Below are 20,224 nucleotides of genomic sequence, written 5' to 3'. Positions count from 1 at the left end.
TCATAGATTAGACTGCTGCAGTAGTTGTTCTTTCTCCTTTCAGCAGGGGGAAGCAGAGAGACACTGCGAGGAGAAAGAAGCCTACAAGAGGCGACTGGCTGACGTTGAGGCTGAGAATATTGTCAGCATCATACGCGTAACCAGCATGATATAATCATAAATACAGCCGTAATCATCAACATAAGCATAACTATAGCCATGGACCTTTCAATCTCGACCACCATCAGCGCTATTAGAATAACCATTGTCATAACCACTACTGCAACAGTAACCGTCACCACCACCATCAACAAAACAAGTCATCACCATGTTGTATGAAACGTGCTAATAGAAAAGATGCTTATGTTTTTCTGTCCTCCAGAGACTTGTGTCCAAACTGTCCAGCAAAGAGAAGGAAGTCTCCCAGCTCACAGAGTCCTTGAATTTTGAGAAGGTCTAACATAACATAATTCTTTAAAACACCTCACTAACATATCAACAATATGTAAATATGTTACAGTAAATTATTTATCTTGACAGAAAGAGTGTCCTAAGCAAGATTGTGACAAAGTGAGACTATGCTAACATTTGAATACATTCTAACTAGGCTAGACTGCAAAGCTCAACTACTACGATGCGACAGTAGACTTGTATGAATGAATGAATGAATGAATGGTTGTTGGTAGTCGGAATGGCAGCCACACCTCTGCCAAACTGGTAGCTTCAAGTCGTGAAATGCTAATGCATGCAATTGGAAGGCGTCTTTGAGTGCTTTGAAAAATGCTAAATAAGAAGTGTGCATTACTATTATTCACAAGTTTAATTACTTATTTTAATTTACTTGTGCACGACCCACCCAAAGTGAATCTGCGACCCGCCAGTAAAGAATCACGGGACTAGGCTATTAGTATGACAGATTGGACTACAACTATACCAGAGTAACATTGTACTTGACTAAACTATGGTAGAATATAAATGGACTATGCCAGATTAGACTATTACTAGACTAGATTATGTTGTAATACATTATTGATTTACTGCAATGTGATAGACCAGAATTTGATAGAGTATGTAGGACTGAAATAGACTTTAGAATGTTTATAATCCATGCTAAAATATTCTGAGACTATATTAGATTACTAGATAACATATATATGTATATATATTACTGTACTAGACCCTGCTAGACCGCACTAAATGTATAGAATTTGTGCATGTGACGTCATCGTTTTCACGGCGCCGTATTGCCGGTCAAACAGAGATGCTCGACAGTGTGGGGGACATTGAACCGGAGCAGAACATTCACAATGCCCGAGATCTGTTGTGCTGTTGGTTGTCACAACAGACTAGACAGATCTTCAAAGAGCCCATTCTATAGAATACCAGCTGAAAAGACAAGAAAAGATCGATGGATTTCGGCAATTAAGAGTGATGGATGGTGCACAACCAAATGCACACGCCTGTGTAGTGATCACTTAATTTCAGGTAGGAATTATTCTTCTCCATCTCAAATTACCAAGAAGTATTTATAATGCCAAGTTTACTCATTTGAGAACAATGCGTATTTAAAAAAAAAAAAAAAACATCTTTTGCAGAGAGGTTTACGGAGGTTAACGTGTGGCCGCAATACGCTTCCATGTACGGAGGAGACGACTCCCTGTCCTACATATTTTCCTCAATCATAGTTAATGAATGCGAGTTTGTGTAAAACCAGGGGTCATTTATTTAAACAATAGTATTTGTATTGAAAAAATCTGAGTGGGCCCATCACTATGTGGGATTTATTCCTGATTGAGAACTTTCCAGCAACGAAGTATTTGTATGCGTCCCGACTTTTATGCCCTTTCAAAATTTTCTGTGTGTAGATCCAGTTGTCCAAGACAAGCGGAAGCAGGTTAACAGTCCACTTTTTTAATCGACGAAAACATCGACTTCGGCATTAAATATGGGTCCTCTATGCCAACTGTCTCTAATTTTTCCACGTACCTTCGTTTATTATCACCTTCTAAATGTTTAAAGGTATCGAACAAAACTCTGGATGTCGTGCTATAAGACATATTTTCACTTCATGTCAACAGAATTCACTTTCAGCAATACTTTGTTAGACCGGAAATATGGTGATGTCACGTGATTTTATGACGGAGGTGCACGAGCTCTATACGAGGTCGGACTATGCTATCCTTATACCAGACGAGACTAGGATTGATTCGACCATTACTAGACTAGGCTGTGTATTATTATACTATACTAGAGTAGATGTTACTAGTCTATGTAGGATTTGAATAGGGTGTTATAGACTTAGCCATACACTATATGACATGAGTATCTCATCGTTGTCTAAACTCTTCTAGACTAGTTTACCTTGTTGTAGATTAGACAAAGTCAAACAAGATTATACTAGGATAGATTAGCACTCAACATTTTACAAACAGGTTATGCACATGTCATAAGTGTCAAAGCTCACATGTTCATCTCACTGTCTTCCATGCCAGGAACACGCCAAGACCACGGAGGAGCTGTCTAGGATCTTAGCGTCCACTCGAGACCATTTGGAGTCTCAGCTCAGTCGACTACAAGCTGAAAAAGTCACAATGGCCGCTCAGCTGCAGGTCTACTGTTTAATTTATGTGCAAGATGGTATAAAATTGAACTACAGGCTATGCTGTTGTGTACCAGACTATATGAGACTGGAATAGACTAGACAAGGAAAGGCTAGACCATGAAGTACCAGACTGTGCAACACAATACTCTATCTCATATCAGTTCCGCTGCTTGTTTCCCAGTTACGGTATGTAAGCGACGACATAGTGAAAGCATGATGCCATTATTTATTCACCTGTAAACATACGTGAAGACAACTCTGGCCCTTTCTTTTTGGTATTTGTGGTAACAGTTGAAAGAGAAGATAGTCGACATTCGCATACTGTATAATATATGCAGTCCACACCTCACCACAATAATTAGAGTAAGATAATAGCAAAATACATTCCTTCGGGGAACACATACATCAATTGCATGTCGCTTGTGCGGTGATAATCACAAGGATTAACTGATATACTTGACAACATTAGACCAGACAATACTAGATTGTAGTAGATCAAATTAAATACTATTAGATTTATCCTGGCCTAGTCCACGATATACAGCATGACTATTGTAGAGTAGACTAATAATATACTAAAATGTCCCCCGTCTAAACTTGTGCCTGCAGCAAGCCTATGAGCAACGGCGGGAAAACGACGATGAGGCGGCCCTTGCGTTGCTTTCCCAGCACGCCGAGCAGGCCGAGGAGGCATCCAGGCAGATGGGAGCCAGGCTGCAGGAGAAAGTAGGCAAAGAACAACTTGTCGTGATCTAAACTAGACTTGGACATTGTTTAAAAAAAATAGATGTTGCCTAATAATTACAGACACCTTTAAAAAGGATGTTGATCTTCTTAAGCCGCCATCACGCTCATCACACTCATAGACAGCCGTTGCGATCCTTCAATCGTGATGCGTAAATCCATTAGTGTATTGAGGTTTATCCAGCTGGGAGCTAGAAAATATGCCTGAAAGTCATGATATGATCAAAACAACTGTCTCATAATTCTGGACTTTGCAAGGCGTACCCATCTATGAAAATTCACTATGCTGACCGGGATTGCCAAAATTTAAAGACGGTTCTTGTAGCCTAATGTTATTCTCTTTTATGCATAATATTTGTGTTCATCAAGCGGCAATTTGTGATTGCACTGTGTAATAGCGTATTTTATTTATTCAGTTAGTTGAATTTTTGGTGTAGATTTTCATTATTATCTGCAATTTTTCTCATATAAACATTAAATTGTACCAAACACAGTTAACATATTTTTGGTTAGTAGTGTAGTGCAGTAAAAATAAAGATTTTTCTCTAACAGGAATAATTGTGATTAATAATTGTGGTTATTATTTTGGCTGTAATTGTTCAGCTCTTTCATCAATCCATCCCATCGTTTACTGCGCCTTTAAATCATAGGTATTCGCAACTTAAAAATCTAGTACAGTACAGTATTTCGCTTTAAACCCCAAATCAATTTAAGAAGACCTCGGAATTATTATCCTTTGTGTTCTACATGAGCATCATTTTCAAAAACACGACCCTTAGTCCCCACCCCCACAATGTCTTGTGTATTTTTTCATTTTCAAATCCACCCCGTGGGCTAGATTGTTGCCTCTAGCTGGCCAGTGTTGGACCATGAGCCATTTGTTTAGCACCCGTTGACAAGCCTATGCTAGGCTACACTGTTAGTGTCCAAGAATACAGTATTATTATTATTACTATTTACTAGACCAGACTATTACTAACCTAGACTGTGATCGACTACACTATTACTGCTTTAGACTATTAAAAGACTACAGTTTTCCTAGACTATGATAGATTACACTATTTTGTATCCTACTGTGTTCTATCCTGCACTAATACTATTTTAGACTATGCTAGATGACACAATTACTAGACTATTCAAGACAACACAATTACTAAACTATGCTAGACTAGTTTACAGCCATAGTAGACTATACTCAACTACAGGCTGCAAGAGAAGGTACAGGTGAGGATTGCTTGCATTTACCTGCTGGTTGTTTTTGAAGGAGTCCCAGCTTGCCCAGGCGTTGTCCACGTGTAGTGAGCTGCGTCTGCGCATCTCCAAGGAGGCCACGGCCAGAAGTCAGCTGGAAGAAAACATCACTGCTTTCAAACAGTGAGTACAATTTGTGTTATACCATACCTGGTCATGCTGTTATGTGGTACACTCCACAATTTAGGATGAAGCAAGTTGACAACTTCTGTGTGTGTGTGTGTGTGTGTGTGTGTGTGTGTGTGTGTGTGTGTGCATGCGTGCGCACGCCTGTTCCCTTGTGCGAGCCAGGAGGAGAAAATGGCAAACTTTATTCTGCAAGTGCCGACTCGGCACTGGTGAAAGGGCATGAGGCTGAAGCATGCCTCTGATTGGTTAGATTTCGAGTTTTGTCATTGCAACAATCCTTGTCTCTCTCCTTCCTCGTAGTACCACATACTGTGTGCACATTCATTGTCGTGTCTGTGTGGGTTAGCTAGCATAGTCTCCAGCGCTCCTGCAAATCTTGTGAGGATAAGTGGCTTGGAAAATGGATGGATGGATATCTATATATAGTCAATTCATTTTCTTTAGAGTCAATATCTAACGAATCGAACCCAAAAGCGTCACCATAAAATGAACCGAACTGTTGAATTTGTGAATCGTTCCTCATTAATAAGATGGATGGATGGTAAGGCACTGAGGACCCAGTTGAGGAAAAACAAACATGTGGGAGCCATCCTCCCTGGTACGTTTCTATTCCTGGATGAGACTATACCATGCCAGACTATTGCCATATACTATTGCTATAGTAGACGTTGCTATGCTCCACGATACTAGAATAGACTACTACTATATTATGCAAGAATAGACTATTATTATACATGACTACGGTAGACAAGGCTATGCTAGACTAGACTGACGTTTCCCTTCTCCTAGGCAGGTGAACGAGTGGAATGCTCAGCATCAGATAGCGGATGAGCGAAATCGCGGCGAGAGAGAGGAGCTCCGAGACCAGCTCCACCATCTGAGCGCGGAGAACACCGCCATGACACTTGACAAACAGTCCTTGAAGGTACGGATATTCATGGCGACTTGTAGCAAGGGCCCTCAGGTGAGGATTAAGGGTGGGAGTTTTCTTTCAGGCTCAGGTGACGTCCGGCGAGGAGAAGCTGCGAGTCGCTCAGGAGGAAACGCGACAGCTCATGACGTCGTACAAGAAACTCGAAGCCGTGTTGGAAAAGTACAAGAGGAAGGTATGTCCCCAAATCTGTAGGTCTAGAACACACAAGTACCGTATGTTAGCATCCTGCCGTAGGCCTTGTTGACACCATCCATCCATTTTCTGAGCCGCTTATCCTTACAAGGATCGAAGGACTGCTGAAGCCTATCCTAGCGATCTTAGGACAGGAGGCTGGTTGCCAGCCAATCACAGGCTACATGGAGACAGACAATAGTCGCAGTCACAATCACACCTACGGGCAATTTAGAGTCTCCAATTAATGCATGGGAGGAAACTGGAGAAAAACACAGAGAACATGCAAACACCACACAGGCAGGGCTGGGATTTGAACACCAGTCCTCAGAAGTGTGAGGCCAAAGCACTAACCAGTTACTCCACCGGGTCACCGCTTTGTTAGCACATCAAAGAAAAACACAAGAGGACACTTCTCTGCAGTTCCTGAGAGATCTGTTCCCAAAAAAAAAAAAAATCAAAGTTGAATTTGCGACTTCTGAACTATAAATATTCGGAGGTGGACTGTGTTGTACTGTATTGTCTTATTTGGAGACTGGGCTAGATTTTTCCAACTCCCATGAAGAATTACACCTGCTTGGACTAGGTTGTCCTGTATGAGGTGACAAAACTGACTGTGACAGACTAGACCATCCTATCCCAGACTATGATTTCTATGATAAACTAGACTATGCAGACTAGACTCTCCTTTGTTATACCGGATGAAAAATTATTCTGTGGCAAACTATTTTATGACAGACTGGAATTACCACTCATATGCTGCCTAAGGGCTGTTATTTTTTTATAAAATATTTTTACTCTGGGGCAGCACGGTGGATCAGCTGGTAAAGCTTTGGCCTCACAGTTCTGAGGTCCCGGGTTCAATCCCGGACCCGCCTGTGTGGAGTTTGCATGTTCTCCCCGTCCCTGTGTGGGTTTCCTCCCACATTCCAAAAAACATGCAACATTAATTGGACATTTTAAATTTTCCTTAGGTGTGATTGTGAGTCTGGCTGTTTGTCTCAATGTGGCCTGTGATTGGCTGGCAACCAGTTCAGGGTGTACCCCGCCTCCTGCCTGTTGACAGCTGGGATAGGCTCCAGCACTGCCCGTGACCCTCGTGAGGATAAGCAACAAAGAAAATGGATGGATGGATTGATTTTTACTCCAGCATATGGTGCCGTCATTTTCTTGTCGGTTCTCATTAATTCAGGCTCTCGCGTGCAAAAACAGATCATAATTCATGAAGGCTTGGTCCAAAAAACATGAAATAATGTCAAAAATCAGACATGGCAAAACATGAAAATGTAACTTGACATGATATGGCTCAATCACGCTACGACATGGGACGAGGAAGTTACGCTAACTCATGCTCATGAACACACATGCATATGCGTACACACAACGACGTGGCAACCTAGTGGCATGAAAAACAAGGCTTAAATACTGTACACAGCATACTCAGGGTGCAGCAGCGCCCACGAAGAAAAAGCACACGGCTCCCCATCGCGGCGGCTGCTGTCAAACTATGGCGTCGAGCACTTTAATTGTGCTTTTTTCCCCTGCTTCTTTAATGCGCCCATTACGCTTGTTTCTACGTAGTTTGAGCTCACGTTGTTTTGATAGCGACCTGACGCCATATCAAACACCTGATTTAACTCTGTGCTTTAGCTGGAGCGTGTGGAGTTATCTTAAGATGGACTCAACCATGGGAGAGTAGAAAATACGATCCCGGGTCAAGGTAGACTAGAGCATCACAGACGGACCTCACTTGATACTATGTTGGTCAGGCTCAGCAGGCGGACCTGCAATGCGAGGAGCAGCGACTGAAGGTGAACGAAGCTCAGCTGGAGGCTCGGGAGGCCAAGGTGGCGCAGGAACGGGAGCAGGAGCAGCTGAGGAAGGAGTTACTGCGCCTGCGCCAGCTGGAGACTCTCCCTGAATGCCTGCGCAGGAGCGAACAGCAGCTGGCGCAGGCGCAGCAAGAAGCTGACGCCCACCAGAGGAGGAACCTCGAGCACAATGCCACCCTCGCTGAAGTCAGGCACAAGGTACCAGAAGAGTCTTGTACTGTAGTCCTCTGCATGTTCTAAATCATTCTATGGGTCTCTTTGACCTTTCTTTGGATGTTCTATAGCTTTCTGTAGCTCTCGTAGTTCTTCCCGTGTTTTAGTTCTTCGTTTGGATGTTCTAGTTCAGGGGTGGCCAATCAGTCAGAGATGAAAAGCCACATTTTTGAATGTGTTACGGCAAAGAGCCACATCATACACATCAAAGAGCCACATCATACACATGGACATCATTCCCTCCTCACACACATACCTTTGCTCAGCCATATTTATTGTAAATGTCACACACAAACATGATAACAAGAAAAATCGCCTCCCACAGAGTACCAAGATCACAGGCCAGTAATTTAAAACAAATAAAAATTTGTGCTCTCTCTCACACAGACCAACTACCAGTTCAACCAAGTCTGGTCTTGCATGTCACAACTCTCATCTAATGGAACACTAAAATATTCTCCTGATTGGATGTCTGAGTGCAACTGTGAATCAGTAGCCATGCTAATGTCTGATATTCTCTGTTCAACAGTCTGGCCGGGCAGTTGAAGGGCCGATACCAGTTGTTTACGATTTTTGTTTTCAGGACACAACATTTCGAGGCATTAAAAAAAAAATCCCCTTAATTGTATGGCTTTTTGGCCCTTGTAATGTTCCAAGCCAGTTGAAAGGATGCTAGCCTATAGATGGACGAGATGATTCAATATTTATTTGAAAAACTTTCTGTGTGATTTTTCAGTGACTAACATGCGGCTGCGAAGGTCCCTTTTGGAAATTGCAGTCCGATGTTAGCGTGGAGTGAGCTTAAATAAAGATTTGAAGCTGAGAAATGCGATAGATGTCTGACACAGGCAGAGAGTGGATAGCCATTGCACTCAACAACAAAAAAAAAGAGCTTTACCGCTCTGGTAAAAATGTCTTGTGTTCATCCACATATTTTTGTTGAAGTGTGCATTTTTCCCTGGCATTTCGAGAGCAAAATTGACAAATTATTTTCTGCAAAGATCACCATCCGACTGAGATATATCGAGCTATTTTCATTCAATGCGAAAGCTAGTTTTGCGAAAATACCGTGCTAACCTTTCCTGCTGCGGTCACTTGACCGTGGTCGTCCATAGACGAGACGTAGAGACGTAGGGTAGACGTATTCTCCGTGACGCGGTCGTTCTGCTCAGGGTTAGCTCTTGCTTCCTTTGTTGCACAGCTGAGCTGGGTGGCGGGAACAGTAAAGCCACTTTTAACCTGTTCCCCATCACGCGTTTTCCTTCTCACCCTCCCAGTGAGCAGTCCTGTCTCACTCACACGCCGACGCACAACGCACACACACACACACACTGTTTGTTGTTACAATACCCATAACAACTGCAATAAACGCAAGCAACGCTCATTTGCAACTACCGTAATGAATGCACGCACATAAACAAAACTTCAATATGCTTTCGTGCTGTCACGAGAGCCGCACGAAAGGAGGCAAAGAGCCGTCTCCTGCTCGAGAGCCGCGGGTTGACCACCCCTGTTCTAGATGTTTCTTTAGATGTTCTTAATCTTTTTGTGAATATTCTAGATATTTCATTGGATTTCTGAAGTGTTTCTTTGGCTGTTCAAGGGAATTCCTTGGATGTCTTTTTTGTTGGGAGGGTATGTGTATTATCATTTTTAATGTACTTATAGATATTTGGATGTGTTAGATCTTTTTTTTTTCTTTCGATCTTCTGATTTCTTTGGGTGTTTCAATATAGATTGTTTTTTTGATGCTCTATATTAATCTGTGTTTGTGTTAAGGTGGAACAACAAGGGTCTCAGTTGGAGGCATTCCAGCGTAGGAACTTGCTGTTGCAAGAGGAGAACAACGTCCTCAAAGAGAAGATCCTCAACCTGGAAAGGTCATAACAACTTGCTACTGCCACTTCCTAACATTTTACCTGTCCGGGTCCTACCATTTCGTTTCTGACTCGTGTATATTATGTCTGAATGAAATAAGATTAAAAGCTCTTAATGTTAATTTAATTTTATATTTAAAAAAAAAAAAAAGAAAACAATGTCGGGGTGTGCCTTGCCTCCTGCCCAATGACAGTTGGGATAGGATCCAGCAGTCCCGTGACCCTCGTAATGACAAGCGACTAAGAAAATGGATGGATGGTAAACCACAATAGCTATATTAGCTTGGGTTAGAAATGAAATATAAACAAATACTGATACAAGCCATAGTTAATTTACTTTATTTGGGAAAAACGGTATGGAAAATGGACGCATTAACGTGTGTCTGTGTGTTCCCTTCAGGAAGCTGGAGTCCATGCGTGTGGAGAACATGGAGATGTGTGAGGCACTTAGCCTGAAAGAGGTCAGCGTATTGAGCGTAGAACAGCAGCTGGACCAGAAAAGCCGCGAGAACGCCGTCCTTCATCAACAGCTGCAGCAAACCCTGGAGGATGCCCAGCAGCAGGCCCGGCAAAGCGTGGAGAGGGTCCTGGACAAGGAGCGCAGGTCTCAGTCCAAAGCCCTGGACCTCCAGGAACAGCTGAGCCAAGCCGAGGCCCAGCTCAGTCAGCTGCATCGGAGCAAGGAGGAGGTAACCGCACACCGCAGCCTCCCGCCCAACTACGTGACTTGTCAGGGACTTCCTGAGTTCTCCACGTTGTTGTCAAGGCATTTTTGAAGGTTTCATTCTCGATAGCTGCCCAGCTTGTAAAAATACTCGTCAAGGTCAGGTAGTTGTCCAGGTAGTCGTTGATAGTCCTCCAGGTAGTTGTGAAGGTGGTCGAAGAGGTAGTTATTGGGAGAGTTGGCAAGATAATTGGTCAGGATAGTTTGTTAAGGGTGATGTTGAGGGAGTTGTCAAGGTCATGGCAGTTTTTGAGGTCTTTGTCAAAGTAGTTCTCAAGGTAGCTTGTTCAGCGAGTTGCGGAGGCCGAGCGAAGTCCCGTTCGGGTTAGCGTTGGGAGGGTGGCGACACAACCCCAACCTTCTGCCTCGCTCCACGACTTTTGACTTATTCCCGTTCCACAGATGGAACGCCGCTTCCAGAACCAGCTGAAGAACATGAAGGAGCGTCTGGACCAGTCGGACCAGACCAACCGCAGCCTGCAGAATTACGTCCGCTTCCTCAAGACCTCCTACGGGAACGTCTTTGGCGAGCCGTTCGCCCACAGCTGACATCAAAATTACATTCCAATGTCGTTTTTGTTTTTTTAACTCTGATGTTATTTCCTCACATTTTCAGTGGAAATGAGTAATCAAGTACAGTACTGTGGTGCCTTGAGATACGTTTAATTTGTTTCGTGACAATGCTGTTTTCTCAAAATACTTGTGTCTCAAAATATATTTCTCCATTAAAATGAATGGAAGTACAATTGATCTGTTCCAGTCCAACCAGAAACACTGCATTGTATGTTTTTTTTAGAAGACAAGTAGCAGTACATTTTCAACAATAGTCATAAAAACATAATAGACAAGAAAGTAAAGATGTTTCTCCAAAAGTCTTCAGGATCATCAAGATGTTTTTTGGCAAATGTGAGACATCCCTTTGTATTCATTACTGGTAGCATGGGTGTTTGCCTGCAACCTCTCCCATGGATGCCATTTTTGGCCAGTGTCTTTCTTATGGTAGAATCACGAGTACTTACCTTAACTGAGGCCAATGAAGCCTGCAGGTCTTTAGATGTTTTGTCTGAGGTTCTTTTGTGACTTCTTGGATGAGTCTTTGTTGCACTCTTGGGAGTAATTTTAGTTGGTCGTCTACTCCTGGTAAGGTTTGCTCCTGTTCCCATTTTTTTCATGTATGGATAATGGCTCTGATAGTGGTTTGCTGGAGCCCCAAAGCCATAGAAATGGCTTTGCAACCTCTTTCCAAACTGATGGATTTCAGTCACTTTTTCTCAGTTTTTTCTTGAATTTCTTTGGATCGTTCCATGATGAATTGCTTCTTGAGATATTGTAGCAGTCTTCACATTGTCTGACAGATTCTGTTTAAGTGAGTTCTTGATTCAACAAATATGGTGGTAATCAGGTTTGGGTGTGGTGTGGTACCTCCACAATAAGGTTAAGAACCACTGCAGTAGGGACAGTGTTCGTTTCGTGGTATGCTTCATTTTTGCATCTGTGAACAGAGAGCTGATGCTATTTGGCGCGCGTGGGGAAATCTGTCTGATGTCAGCAAAGTATCTGATGTTATCGGTACATCTAAAATCTCTGATTTGACCACTCTTACACAACGAGTCCATTTCATACTCTACTCCAGAACTATCAGATTGAATGTGAAAACATATGACTGGGATGCCCCTAACAAAGAGTTGTAGTTTTGTCTCTTCTTGAGGTTTTTTGGCTTGTCAAAGCTTCTGGAAGAACTATGGACAGGCAAGAGAAAACTGGATTTCTAAAAAAAAAAAAAAAAAAGTAAAAAATTGGTATTTATAATTACATTTGTAACAAAGTTGTTTCTGTGATTACTTTTTTTTAATTAACAGAGGGGTACAAACAATTTTATCCACATTTATGTTACTTAAAATAGATTAAAAGCAAAGGAAAAAAACATTTTTTACATACAAAAAACGTTTTCATACACAGAAAATAAGAAAAACACAAACGTAGGAAATAATAAATATAGATGTTAGCTTGAATTATTTTCTTTCCAAAAACAATGAACAACTAAGTTTCCTGGAAAGGGTTGGATTGTTTTTAAATAAAATAAAATGGTTATGTTAGCTAGATGATGTTGGAAAAAGATTTTTTTTTAGATGTAATAGATAATTTTTATCAAGATGTTTTTGTTTTTAAATGTCAGAAAAAAGGCAAGATTATAGCAGGGCAGATTTTTTTTAACCAAAAAAAGAACATTAAAAATAGCTGGAATGTGGCCAACTAAAACAAAAGTTGCTTAGCTATTGTAAAAATCTCTCAATAACTTAAAACGGTTTTCTATGGTTAAAAAGAAAATCAAGTCATTCTAAAAAAAAAAGTTAGCTAAACCAGGCAAAAAAGGAATGGCACAAGAAAATAAAAAAACTGGAATAGCTATGTTGGCTGGACAGGGTTACAAAAAATAACTGGTTTGGAATGTCTTTTAATAAAAAAAAAATAATATCCATCCATAATGCAGCAAAATTATGTTGTAGCCAGACAGGATCAGTAAAAAGTTTTTTAAAAAAAGTTATGTTAAGTCTAGAACTTTTTTTTTAGCTGTACAGTTGGAAGAAAAGACATTTTTTTGTATTTTTTGTTTAACACTCGCTTAAAAATAATCAGTTAACTACAGTGCATCATCTTGGATAAAATATTATAAATCAAATTTTCATTTATTCTTCTTTTCCTTTCGGCTTGTCCTGTTAGGGGTCACCACAGCGTGTCATCTTTTTCCATCTAAGCATATCTTGTGCATCTTCCTCTATAACACCCAGTCCTCATGGCTTCCCTCACAACATACATACATCCATTTTCTTTGCCGCTTATCCTCACAAGGGTCGCGGGGAGTGCTGGAGCCTATCCCAGCTGTCAACGGGCAGGAGGCAGGGGAAACCCTGAATTGGTAGACAGCCAATCACAGGTCATATAGAAACAAAGAACCATTTGCACTCACCATCACACCTAGAGGCAATTTAGAGTGTCCAATTAATGTTGCATGTTTTTTGGGATATGGGAGGAAACCGGAGTTGCCGGAGTAAACCCACATAGGCACGGGGAGAACACGCAAACTCCACACAGGCGGGTCTCGGATTGAACCCAGGACATCAGAACTCTGACGCCAATGTTTTACCAGCTGATCCACCGTGCCGCCTCCCTCCCAAACATCCATCATCAAATTTATATTTATCAATAACATTTTAAAGCCCATCAAAAGGTTTACATGTTGAAGAAAAAATGCCAACCACATTCTTGTTTTTATTGTATGCACATGAATCCTGCAGTCTGAGTACATTTGGATTAGTGAAACATTTTCATGAAATGTTTTCACGTCAGATGAACACCAACTGAAGAGTGCCCTCATATGGCAGCATCAGCATCCTGCATCATGGAAACCTCAACACAAGAAGAATAAGTTAACCCTTTTTCTTTCCACCCCTCTCTTTTTTCAGGGACACTTTAATGAACCCAAACGGAACTTTACAAGAGAGGCGCTCAACCGCCAACATAAACCGTAAAAATCCGCCTTTTATTGCATTGAATCTTGAGGATGACCGTAATATTCCAGAGCAAAACAATACGATCAGACGAGCATCGATAAGTCCCCCGTGCCCTCTGCAAAGCAGTGAGTTTCTTTTTATCAACAACACGGTTGCCGTAACGACTATGAGCGTCCATCGTGGTTGCGGGTGGCCGCCTCCATGCGCCGGTACCACGGCTTCACCTTGGTGTTGGCCATCATGTCATCGAAGGCCTCCAGGCCCTCCATCACGCGCAGGACGCCAAACACTGCCTGTCAGGGACGAGCGAGCGGAAAAACTACAGTGAGCTATATTGTTATTATTTTTTAAACCCATTTATCGCGAAGGATATGTTCCAGATGCACAAAAATCAAGAGTCTTCTTCATCCTTTCCACAATGTGATGTTACAGACGATACTTCCATTTTGGGACAGCGCGAGAATGAGAAATGGTACTAAGGAATACTTGAAAACTGTTTTTTAAAACTATTTCAAAAAGGTATTTTCATACAGTCTCTCTGCGGCATGGCTTTTCACCATGTGGAAAGCGTCCCCCATGCTGACGCAGAACATCCGGAGAGGACGCGGAGGCGCTGCCGTGTTTACTCACCAGATCGGCCAGGTTGGGCTGCTCCCCGCCCATGAACTTCCTCTTCTTGCCCACGGCCGCCACCCAGTCGTTGACGGCCTTGTACAGGTCCTGACGCACGTCGTCCTGAAGATTGTGCCTGCAATTACATTTACTTTCCTGTTATTCATGACAAAACCAAACAAAAAATTGTTGTGTACACTAGAAATGAAAACAACCTCTGCATATAATCAGGTCCGAAAAGCCCGATCCCAAGTGACTCACTCACCGGCTCTTGAGGCGCTTGGCGATGATAAACATGGCGGCGGCACCGACGTACTTAGCGAAGACGCCCTCCAGGGCGCCAAACTTGCCCTCCCGCACGATGTAGTCGAAGGAGGCCAAGGCCTCGCCGGTGCTGCGGTACACGTTGGGCGAGATCAGGTGCACCAGCCAGTCGTCGGCCCACTGACGCCACTTCATCTCTTCCCTGGGACGCAAAAAACGACCAATGCTACCGACTGCCGCACACCAAAAATCAGAAAATATACATTAAAAAGGGGGTCATGTGTATGCGTGCATGTTTGTGTACCTGTGACTATGTGTGGATGCACATGTGTGAGGATTTGTGTTGAAGTGCTTTTATATCTGTATGGGTGTGTGTTCAAAAGATGCTGTCCTGAGTTGTTAAACATATCTAGATGTACATTAATTTACATGATTAGGATATTTGGGGCCAATCACCAAATTTAATAATAAGATAGCAGAGCTAATTACAAGAGGGAGCTATTTAAAGGTCAAGTGTCAAATGGATGATTTTTGGTATATTATTAATGAAAAACCCACAGCCAATATGGGCCCATGCGCTTTTTCCACCACAAAACATGATTTTGACGTATACAGCTTTTTGTAACTCACGCCATGAAAATCCTCGTAGGGATTTGTTTTCGAGAAGAAGCAGGAAGTGACGTACAGGACAGAGGCGCCCCCTAGTGGACTCGTTTGTTTCCATTAGTTTTACCTCCGGGAAGGTAGCTCGTTGTTCCTGCGTGTTAGCCAAAATGCCGGCTCATTGCATTGCTGGACATTGCTTGAACACTCGGGAGAATGGAATTACCCTTCATAAGTTTGAAAGAGAACCTGTTCGTTGTGAAAAATGGATTGCACGGGTGCACAGGACGAGAGCTTTGTGGGTTCCAAATAAGAGGTAGGTGTGTATACAGCTCCAAAAAAAAATAATAGTTTGGGGCGGACCACGTAATCGGTCTCTCTTATAACGTAGCAAAAGATCGGTGTATGAAATGTGTTGATGTGCGCATACAGCTACTAAAAAAAATAAGAGTGTGGGGCGGACCACGTAATCTGTCTCTCTCATAACATAACAAAAGATCCCCGTATGAAATGTGTCGATGTGCGCGTCTCCGAGCCAACAATGTCTCGATAGTGTTCATCGCGTACTGCAGCGACTTTGAACATACCCTTAAAAGCAACATAGCTAGGCTCCACCTCCTCCTTATATCCCACCATGGGCTCCGAAACTCAGCCACACCGGCTGAGGCGCTGCGTTCGGCGATCACAGCTTCTGTGAAAGCTGCACGTCGGGCTTTGCCATGGGGGCGGCTCTGAAGAACCCAACCGAGAATGCGTTATTCAGTCGTGCGCGCATAAAGCGCCCGGGCTCGACTGCGAGCACCCCCTTAAAGGAGCACCGCTCAACTCTGTCATAAGCCACACCGGCCGGCTGCGATGAGCCGCGGTTTGGCCGTGATCGCATATCATCTGAATATGGCTCGAAACAAGAGTGTAATATTGCCCCGGTAACTTCACTTGGTTGTGTGGTGTTGTTCTTTTCGAAAAGAGCTTCGGTGTCAGAAAAATGCGAACATCTCTGTTGTTCGGCTTCCATAGGAGCAGGCACTGCGCGTTTTCAACGACGGAAGTGACGATGACGTCAAGGACAGAGGACGCGACTAATATGGCGAACACTTGGATGTCGAGGGACACTCAATTGCGCAACTTTGTGCATGGATGACGCGCTCTCCGCTCACTTTTTTTTCTTTGTAGACATTGAAGTGAATACTGTTATATGGATTTTTCATTACAATATCTATTTTAGAATGCTTATAGGGATGTCAGTCCCACTTTAAATGACTTGTTCATTTACTGTATATACTTGTGTTGTGTATATGTACTATGTATCTTCAAAAATATTCTCGAGTTAGGTCAAGTATTTAATCAGTCAGGTCAAACCAACATTGCAACATGACAGAAATAATGGGTGGTAACTTGCTGAAATGGCATTTCTTTATGTATTTAAAGTGCCTCACACACACACCAAAAGTTTAGACTTACTTACTGAGTCTTACACTGGTGCCCGCCACCAAAAACCCAAGGGTCAGCTGCCAAATACACACTACATTTTAGTTCTGTGGGGAAACGCTGATGTATGTGTATTACTGCGTATGTGTACATGTTAATTGTGTCCGGGAAAAAAAAAAAAAAACATTGTGACATTAAAAAAAAAAAAAACTAAATTAAGATATGTAAAAAAAAAAAAAAAAGCAACAAAACTTTTAAAATGTTAATTGAAAACTTTAAACAAATGATTAAAAAATAGCAACTATACACAGTATATAATATACTTATATCCACTTTTTGATCATATAATTTACACTATTTACAGTTTTAGCTGTCTTTTTTTTAATATTTTGTTTGTCATTTTTATTGTTTTTATCCCATTTTAAATGTTTTATCTCTTTGTTTTCAAATGCCTTTAATCATGTAACGCACATTGAGTTACCTTGTGTATGATGTGCGCTATACAAACAAATTTGCTTTGCTTTACAATGAATAAAATGAGCATATTATCTGAACAGGGTTTAAAATAACGTTTTCGTATTTTCAAATTGATCTTAAGGGCTTAAAATCGACTACGAAATACAGTGTTTTTCCTCATACAAGTTGGCATTATTTATCGATAAACATTTCATACTCTTTAAAGACCGTTCAATAAGCGACAAATGTGAAAAAGTCACTTTATCCATTTGTTGTTAGCACAGCTGAGCGACACTTAGCTTACTTCTGCGTGCCTTTGTCGGGGTACACTGTGGCCGTGTCGTCCTCGCTGAGCATGAGCCAGTACTTATTGCTGTACTCCGTCACCTGCTTGCCGCTGTCGTTCACGTATTTCAGCTCGGGGTAACAACGCAAAATGTCAGACATGTTGGAACCCCTTAAAAAAAAAAATGATCCCAATTATTGGATGAGCAAGGATATGTTGATGTCCAGATTATTGTCAAGATCATTTTCGATGTATTTGTCACGGTAGTTGTTAAGATCTTCGTCCAGGGAGTTGTCGAGATTTTTTGGGGGTTAATGTAGTCATCAAGGTAAGTGACAAGATAGTTGTCACAGGTTGATGTTAAAAAAGGCTGTCAATGTAGTTTTCAAAGAAGTTATTAAGGTAGTTGTCAATATAGTTATAGTTCATCAGTTAGTAGTCAACATCATTGTAAAGATAGTTGTCAGTTGTTAGGATAGTTTTAATTCGTTTTTAAAAGTATGAAGATAGTTGTAGAGATTTAAGGTACTGCAGTTGTCATGTAACTATTAAAATGACATTTAAATTGGTGAATAATGTAGTTGTCAATGAAGCTGGAAGGGTAGTTATTGATTAGTTACAAAAAGGTATTCATTAAGGTAGTAGTCAACTTAGTTGTCAAGGTGATAATATTGCAGTCAATTTATTTCTGAAGGTAGTTGTTGAGGTGGTCAAAATATTTGTTCACATCTCAAAGCTTACTTGCTGACTAAGAAGGTCTTGAGTGAGCTGATGATGACCGACGAGTCGTTCAGTTGCTGCAATTTAAAAAAAAAAAGGTAAAATCACTCACATATTAACAACTGGCAATGAATGAAGATTACTGCCGGTTAGCGCAAGGTACCAGGTGCTCGTCCACCGTGAGGATGGGAACCTTCCTGTAGGTGGACCACTTGATCTCCTGTCGCATGACGGGATTCACCTCCACCACGCGGTAGGCCAGGCCGTGGTAATCCAGGAAGGCTCGCACTTTGCTGCAGAACGGACACGTTTGGTACTGGTACAGCGTCAGGCACGCTAAGGGGGCTCCTGCGGGGGCAGCCTGAGACACGCGAACAAGCACACAAAAGCAAAGCAATACAAATAAACATCAAAGCCATCGTTCAGCTTGATGTTGCTTTTCAGTGAAACATTATTCTCTCCGATTGTTTTTTTTTTTTAGTCAGAAACCAAACCACGTTCTACTGCTTATTACTAAAGGATGGAGAAAAAAAAGTAGAAAAACTTTTTTGCAAGTCTAGCTTTCTTTTAGTACATCTGGGGCCACAAAAAAATGTTTTGTGAGTCTTGAAAGATCATGATGCTATTGCCCCCGACCCCCAAAAAATCTTGTACAGCAATCTACAAGAGAGATACATCGATAAACAAATAAAACTAAACATGAGAGCGTTTTCCAACCGCGGTGATGTTCTTGATTGACTTGAGTTTTTGAAATTTATATTGCCTGTAGCTTCTAGAATAATGATTTTAAAAGTTCATTTAATTCGCATGTTACATAGCTAAATCAGAGAACCTGACTTTTTGACAAGGATTCACGTTTCCAACGTCAGCTCGGTCCTCCATGGAAGGCAGCGTTCCCCGTCCTCTCACCGCACACGAGGCCTCTCACCTGGGCTTGCTCCTGGGCGAGGTGTCGCTCCTGGTCCCAGTAGAATTTCACGGTGTGATAGAGACCGACACCGCCGCCGAGCAGGAAGGCGCAGCTCAGCGCACCGTTTCTACCTCCCCGCAAAGACCACAGCGTCCCAGAGCGGGCTCCGGTCCTGCCGCCCGTGCCGAAGTAGGCCCTCCGGGACACTCGAGAGCCGGCGTTCCCCAACAGAAGGGCACCGGTGCCAGATCGGGGGAGAACGGAACTCTCCAGAGTCGTACAACCGACCTTAACCAGCGATCTGGCGCAGGCCGCCGCCATGTTGGGTTTACATAAAGTCCCACAATGCATCGCGTTGGTACACTTTCCCAAAGAGAGACGTCTGCTAGACTATAAGCACCGCCCTTTTCTGACGTCATAAATCGATCGTGGTTTTTCACTCAAATTAAAGCTCAAACGACAGGCCTGTATACATTTTTAAATAGACGTTGTTATGAAAACTAAATATAATATTATTCACTTCAATGTCTATACAAAACAAAGGAGCGGAGAGCGTGTCGTTCATGCGCAAATTTGCGGAAGTCTCACTCCACATCTCAGCGGCAGCCGTATTGCCTGCAGCAGATGTCACATTGCGACAGTCACCATTGAGAAGATGCTGTGCCACCTACTATGGGAGATGAACAAAAGAGATTTTCGGATATTTCTGATGCCCCTTATGCCACAGAAGCTCTTTTCGAAGAAGACAACGTCTCATAATCGAGTGAAGTGACCGGGGCAATATTACCCTATCATTTCAAGCCATATTTAGATGATATGCGGATCACTTCTAACTAACAACAGACCCGCGCCTCAACAGTGTGTATGACAGTATGTGGGGAACTCGGGAGGACCCATGCTGAGCGAAGTAACTGGTTGATGGCGGAGCTCCTTTCTCCTCCCGCATGCAGCAAAACCACCTCCCTGCCCATTCCACC

At 42.3% G+C, this 20,224-nt stretch overlaps 2 protein-coding genes across 6 annotated transcripts in view; one reads left to right on the top strand and one right to left on the bottom strand.

The window, feature by feature from the left end:
* odf2b (outer dense fiber of sperm tails 2b) overlaps positions 1–11,228 on the top strand; it is a 21,080-nt gene extending 9,852 nt beyond the window's left edge. Inside the window, exons 6-16 of one of the 5 annotated variants that reach the window (XM_061816326.1) lie at positions 47–121; positions 362–433; positions 2,472–2,588; positions 3,191–3,307; positions 4,590–4,699; positions 5,495–5,630; positions 5,701–5,811; positions 7,580–7,840; positions 9,635–9,735; positions 10,133–10,421; positions 10,859–11,228. In XM_061816326.1, the coding sequence (XP_061672310.1) occupies positions 47–121; positions 362–433; positions 2,472–2,588; positions 3,191–3,307; positions 4,590–4,699; positions 5,495–5,630; positions 5,701–5,811; positions 7,580–7,840; positions 9,635–9,735; positions 10,133–10,421; positions 10,859–11,005 (1,536 nt within the window). In that variant the 3' untranslated portion in view covers positions 11,006–11,228. Of the gene's footprint in view, positions 1–43; positions 137–361; positions 434–2,471; positions 2,589–3,190; positions 3,308–4,589; positions 4,700–5,494; positions 5,631–5,700; positions 5,812–7,579; positions 7,841–9,634; positions 9,736–10,132; positions 10,422–10,858 lie in introns of all 5 variants that reach the window. The other 4 variants (XM_061816324.1, XM_061816323.1, XM_061816325.1 and 1 more) reach the window with 4 other exon arrangements.
* Positions 11,229–13,713: 2,485 nt separating this feature from the next.
* On the bottom strand, positions 13,714–19,624 carry ptgesl (prostaglandin E synthase 2-like). The gene is made up of 7 exons (XM_061818372.1): positions 19,266–19,624; positions 18,501–18,698; positions 18,359–18,414; positions 17,636–17,788; positions 14,846–15,046; positions 14,599–14,716; positions 13,714–14,261 (listed from the first exon to the last, which is right to left on the bottom strand). The coding sequence occupies exons 1-7, from the start codon at positions 19,596–19,598 to the stop codon at positions 14,133–14,135; spliced, it is 1,188 nt and encodes a 395-aa protein (XP_061674356.1). The 5' UTR covers positions 19,599–19,624; the 3' UTR covers positions 13,714–14,132.
* Between the last annotated feature and the right edge of the window lie 600 nt (positions 19,625–20,224).

The sequence above is a fragment of the Syngnathoides biaculeatus genome, chromosome 4, assembly GCF_019802595.1.
Source record: "Syngnathoides biaculeatus isolate LvHL_M chromosome 4, ASM1980259v1, whole genome shotgun sequence".
Classification (NCBI taxonomy): domain Eukaryota; kingdom Metazoa; phylum Chordata; class Actinopteri; order Syngnathiformes; family Syngnathidae; genus Syngnathoides; species Syngnathoides biaculeatus.
This window is presented reverse-complemented; position numbering and strand designations above follow the sequence as displayed.